Below are 3,892 nucleotides of genomic sequence, written 5' to 3'. Positions count from 1 at the left end.
TAGAAAAATTAGCTTATATACACATCACCGAGGGTCAACTGCCGATGGTACACCATATATGATATATATAACAGACTTTGAATCATGCACATTATAAGTAGAATCTAAACTCACCTTGCAATCTATCCATCATTCATCAACGAAAGTCTTAAGCTGTTAAAAACACTTACGATACTTGATCATTGTGTGTTGCCGGGGTCAACTTCACGTAAACAAACAAAGAAAAATCGTAAACATGTAATTGTTAATATAACTTGTACTACCACCATCAAGAAATTATAATAAAAGTTAGAATTGAAGGTCACTCAATCATAAAGGAAAACGTAAGATAAATAAAGTAGATGTAATTAAGTGACATGTAACCTTCACTAACGTACCAAGTTGGAATCGTAACTTAGCAGTTTGATATATTCTCTTACCTACTAAGTTTTGATCTTTTTGATTCAGAATTTTCTCTAGTTCCGAAATCAGTAAAAATTTGTGATGAATTTTTCTTACGTAATATAGATAATGTTTGCTTTGAAGTTATTAGTGACAACAACCAAAGATATCGATTAGCAACCAGCAATATATTTTGTTATCCATTTTATAGTCATCAACTAACATTCTATGTACCACAAAGAAACGTCTCCATGGAAACTGCAGTGACTCGGACTTATTTTGATCCCAAATTCGTATATGCATGGACCACAAAAAGGGATACGAATCTAGAAAACGGTTTTGATGATTAAATAGTACTATATATGTGCTTTAAGAATTATAAAACATCAGGGCTGAAAAGCCTAGAAACATATCATGTGAGTCAGTGAGTGTGTAATTAAAAAGGTGTCACCTTCATTTATAAATTCCCCCAAAAGTTATATGATCACAAAACCGTCCATGACTTTTCTCACTTCACATGGAAGAAGGTCCCATGTCTCTCAATGTTTTTTCTTCTTTTATTGAGTTATAAAAGTTTGATCCGTTCCACAAAAAGAGTCACTGATTGACTTTGTTAACTCCCTAATAACGTGAATAAATTTGAGAAATTCATATAACGTAACTATTGATACAGAAGAACGAGTTACTACTACTACAATGGACTAATGTAATAATAATACTTGTCATCAACAATCATAGATGATAGAGCTAAAAACTCATTCATTCATTCTTGTTCAAGTGTTAGCTGATTGATTCTGTAATCTCTTCTTCAATAACTTAGGTCTTGGATTCATGGGCTTCAAGAACTTAGATTGTAACCTCACCATCTCTTTCAGTACACTAATCAGCTTCCTCTCGATTTCTTCACCGTCCGGTTCGATAGCTCCCAAGCACCGTGCGACTGCCTCCGCCGTAGTCACACATCCTCCGAATGGTTCTTTCCTCAACACAAGCTCCGAGTCGTAGATGGTTCCTCCGCTCACGGATGCGTCTATTCCCGTATCCAAACACACTCTAACCGCTCCTGCTTCTCTTAGAACCTCTTCGCTAGCTTTCACCATCTCACTCGCGTGTTTCCACGTCGCGTCGAATACGATGAGTCTCAGCGGCGGAGGGTTTGAGATGTCGCGTTGATTTAGGGATTTGAATTCGGATATAGTGACGGCGGGAGAGGAAGGAGAAGAAGGGAAGAGGTAGATTGTTCTTATTGGTGGTGAGACCGAGGTTTCTCCGGCGGAGGAGATGTGATGACGGCGGAGACGGCGGGGGGGGATTCTGGTGACGTTTCGTAAGGATTTGGTGAGGAGAGGTGTCGTGTTGAGCTTGTGGCGTGACTCGTGTGGATGGTGGACGATGATGATCTCTGTGTTCGTTGGGATTGGATCGTTCGGTATGACGTGGCAGAGACAGATCGGATTTGGTCGATCGCAGCTGTTGCAGATCTGCCGGCGACGATGATTCGCGTCTGGCTCCTCCTCCATCGTCACTGCTCTTCTCAGTCGTAATGCGACCGAATCTAATTTTAATACGAAATTGAATAAACCTAAACCTTAACCGGCGTGGTTTAATCAATTCACTACGTCCTTGTTTGGTTTATCAAGGATACGGCGTCGTTTTGCGTTTTTTTTTTTTTTAATTCTCTGTTTCTTCTCCGTTCACCACTTTCCCAATTGTACCGAACACTTTTTTCAGTTTTTTTTTTGATAACTCTAAAGGCTTCCTACGCCCAAAGACTAATCTCCTGGGGCCGAGGGAAACCATGTTAAAATTCGAACCAATCTCCTGGGGCCGAGGGAAACCATGTTAAAATTCGAACCCCCGTGGCCAATGCTACTTGAACCCAGGTGGCGGGACTTTTCTCCCTTTACCACTGGACCAAGGCGACTTGGTTCACTTTTTTCAGTTTTGACGATTAGAGATGATCAAAGTTTGTGGGAAGTATACAAAATAAGAGAAGAGCACACTGATCAAATCTCAAAGAAGAAATGTCCAGCGTCACTTCGGAACATGTTGCAATGGAGGCCACTCGTTTCCAGCACACTCCTTATTACTGGTATTGTTCTTCTTCTTTTTACAAACAAAATTCTCTCCATAGATTTAGGCTTATAGAACGGCACCTTCTACATGTTTTATATGATCTCCGATTCTAGGAAACCCTTTTCAGAGGGTTGATTTTGTTTCTATTTTGGAGAATTTTCTGCCTTTGGTGATTATTTTGCACTTATTGATAGAACTAGAACACAAAGATAAAAGATGTTGACTTTTTTTGTTTCTGTAGTGAAGAGAACGTGTATCTGCTCTGCAAGACGTTGTGCGAGAATGGTGTAGCGGATGCAACGGGTTCTGATCTGTTTGTTGTTTTTATCTCGAATGAGAAGAAGCAGGCAAGCCATGTTTCTCTTATAAAAATAACCTTTGTTCCACTGTAGGTAATTTATTATGTTTGGTCTTGTTTCAGTGTTATTCGAATGTGCTCCGTTAGTAATCAGAGTGTGTGTATGTTTTGATGTCCATTATTGATATGTTGATTAAATGTTCTTGTAGGTTCCACTATGGCATCAGAAAGCTAGTCGCAGAGCTGATGGGATTGTACTGTGGGATTATCATGTCATCTGTGTCCAGGTTAATATCAAAATGTTTGTGAGCCAGTGATTTTTGTTTTTAGAATCAAACTTGATTTTGGTTTTTGTATTTGCATGAACAGAGGAAGAAAGAAAGTGATTCTGAGCCTTTGGTTTGGGATCTTGATTCGACTTTGCCCTTCCCTTCACCCTTGACCTCATATGTGACTGAAACTATCCAGCCATCTTTTCAGCTTTACGCAGAGTACCAGAGGTAATCTTTTCAGGCATGTCAAAGATTGAAAGTGTTTCTTCTTCGGCTTCTTTGTCTTTCTGTATCACGGGCAAAACTTTTTATGAAAGGCACGGCTAAGGGTTTTGGTCATTTTAATGTTGAGCAGTATGATTTAGCTGGGAAAATTCAACATTTTGTAACGTAGCTGGGTTTGTCCTTTTTTTTGTTTGGTTGAGATCAGGTTCTTCCGTGTTGTGCATGCTCCTCTGTTCTGTAAGCACTTTGCTTCTGATAGAAAACACATGAAAGAACCTGATGGAAGTTGGACTGCTCAACCTCCACCCTACGAATCCATTGTTGCCCAAGGTAAGATGTAACTTCTCAGTTGTCACCCTTTCATCAACCATATTCATTTCCTCAGCTCGTTTGTTTCTTGCTTCTTAAGATGGAATCTTGCATAATTTGAGCGAGTACATTGCCATGAGTGGTGCGGATACATTGTCGAGCTTGGACCCTGAAACAGTGAGAACGGCAATTTCTCAGAAACTTGGCGTGGTGGTGAGCCACACTCAACTTCAGGATCTTTTCACCAAGCTTCCTTAACATGCCAATGTCTTTTCTTTGTGGGATCAAAACTGTGTCATAACTCTTTAATTCAGCCTTGTTTCCAGCTGTC

The 3,892-nt window shown here is 39.9% G+C and overlaps 3 protein-coding genes across 3 annotated transcripts in view; 1 reads left to right on the top strand and 2 right to left on the bottom strand.

Annotated features, from left to right (window-relative positions):
• Positions 1,012 to 1,927, bottom strand: LOC104782675 (DTW domain-containing protein 2-like). Its single transcript, XM_010507678.1, has one exon. The coding sequence runs from the start codon at positions 1,899 to 1,901 to the stop codon at positions 1,155 to 1,157; it is 747 nt and encodes a 248-aa protein (XP_010505980.1). The 5' UTR covers positions 1,902 to 1,927; the 3' UTR covers positions 1,012 to 1,154.
• Positions 2,370 to 3,882, top strand: LOC104782676 (protein N-terminal glutamine amidohydrolase-like). Its single transcript, XM_010507679.2, has 6 exons — positions 2,370 to 2,473; positions 2,699 to 2,804; positions 2,965 to 3,042; positions 3,125 to 3,255; positions 3,458 to 3,582; positions 3,662 to 3,882. Exons 1-6 carry the CDS (start codon positions 2,406 to 2,408, stop codon positions 3,817 to 3,819), a joined length of 666 nt encoding a protein of 221 aa, XP_010505981.1. The 5' UTR covers positions 2,370 to 2,405; the 3' UTR covers positions 3,820 to 3,882.
• The window catches only part of LOC104784346 (probable glycosyltransferase STELLO1), a 1,202-nt gene continuing 1,176 nt past the window's right edge, over positions 3,867 to 3,892 (bottom strand). Inside the window, exon 4 of the mRNA XM_010509387.1 lies at positions 3,867 to 3,887. Within this exon, the coding sequence (XP_010507689.1) occupies positions 3,867 to 3,887 (21 nt within the window). The remainder of the gene's footprint in view (positions 3,888 to 3,892) is intronic.

The sequence above is a fragment of the Camelina sativa genome, chromosome 4 (assembly GCF_000633955.1).
Source record: "Camelina sativa cultivar DH55 chromosome 4, Cs, whole genome shotgun sequence".
Lineage (NCBI taxonomy): Eukaryota > Viridiplantae > Streptophyta > Magnoliopsida > Brassicales > Brassicaceae > Camelina > Camelina sativa.
This window is presented reverse-complemented; position numbering and strand designations above follow the sequence as displayed.